This window comes from Octopus bimaculoides, chromosome 6, assembly GCF_001194135.2.
Source record: "Octopus bimaculoides isolate UCB-OBI-ISO-001 chromosome 6, ASM119413v2, whole genome shotgun sequence".
NCBI lineage: Eukaryota > Metazoa > Mollusca > Cephalopoda > Octopoda > Octopodidae > Octopus > Octopus bimaculoides.
Genome location: NC_068986.1, coordinates 80,621,125 through 80,622,123, shown reverse-complemented (window position 1 = coordinate 80,622,123; position 999 = coordinate 80,621,125). Strand labels below are relative to the sequence as shown.

General features: G+C 42.3%; 1 protein-coding gene across 1 annotated transcript in view; it reads left to right on the top strand.

Moving 5' to 3' along the window:
* LOC106876899 (transcription factor HES-4) overlaps nucleotides 1–993 on the top strand; it is a 92,344-nt gene extending 91,351 nt beyond the window's left edge. The window contains exon 4 of the mRNA XM_052968483.1: nucleotides 220–993. Within this exon, the coding sequence (XP_052824443.1) occupies nucleotides 220–923 (704 nt within the window). The 3' untranslated portion in view covers nucleotides 924–993. The remainder of the gene's footprint in view (nucleotides 1–219) is intronic.
* Nucleotides 994–999: the final 6 nt, after the last annotated feature.

Sequence of the window (999 nt, the reverse complement as noted above, 5' to 3'; positions counted from 1 at the left end):
TATATATATATGTATATATGCATACATGTGTGTGTGTGTGTGTGTGTGTGTGTGTGTGTGTGTGTGTGTGTGTGTGTGTATTGTTAAGGTAATGAATAATGTAAAACGTGTTGATCTGAGGTGACAGTAAGGTAATATGTATTATTTCAGGAGAGATTTATATGATACTTATCTATTTATTTGAAATAAAACTAATATCATATATCTATTTATCCGCAGGTGACTGGTTCACGTCTGACGTTTGGGCTGACTTCATGCATCACTACCAAGTTGGTTACAATGAATGTATGCAGGAGGTGGTTCGTTACATGACTGATGTGGAGGGCATTGACACAAACGACAGTCGCTGTATACGTATCATGTCTTACCTTCAGACCAGATTCAGACCTGACGCTTCTATTAATACTGGTAATGTCTATCGAGACACGATCAGTCGAGTCGCTTCACAAGTTACACGCATGCAGTACGGAGCTGGTTCGAATCTGACCTGTACCACTGGAACCTCCATTCGAAGCCTTCATCGATATAACCCATATGTAGCTCAGGGCTCCCATGGCACTTCCTACTTGAATGTCCCATCGCCAACTGCTGTGGTAAATCCAGTTACATCGTGTCCTAGTCGAATTAACAACAACTCTACTAACTGTACCAATGCCACGTTTTTCGGTCGTAACTCGCATATGAACCCCACAGCATTTCCTCTACAGAACACACACGCGCACAAACCGTTGCTGACTACAGCTTTGTCAAACAGTACGAATCTACCTAGTTTCCTGTTTACCACCAACAACAATGAGGTGATACCAACAATAACAGACCCAGGCAAGCTACCAACAGCCACAGTAGCAATATCAGAAAGACAACCACAGATGTTGACCAAACATTCAATGCGATCGCCAGCGGCAATAACGTCCAAGATGTAAAGAATGAGTCAATGAAATTCTGAAACTTACACACACACACACACACACACACACACACACACACACACACACACAC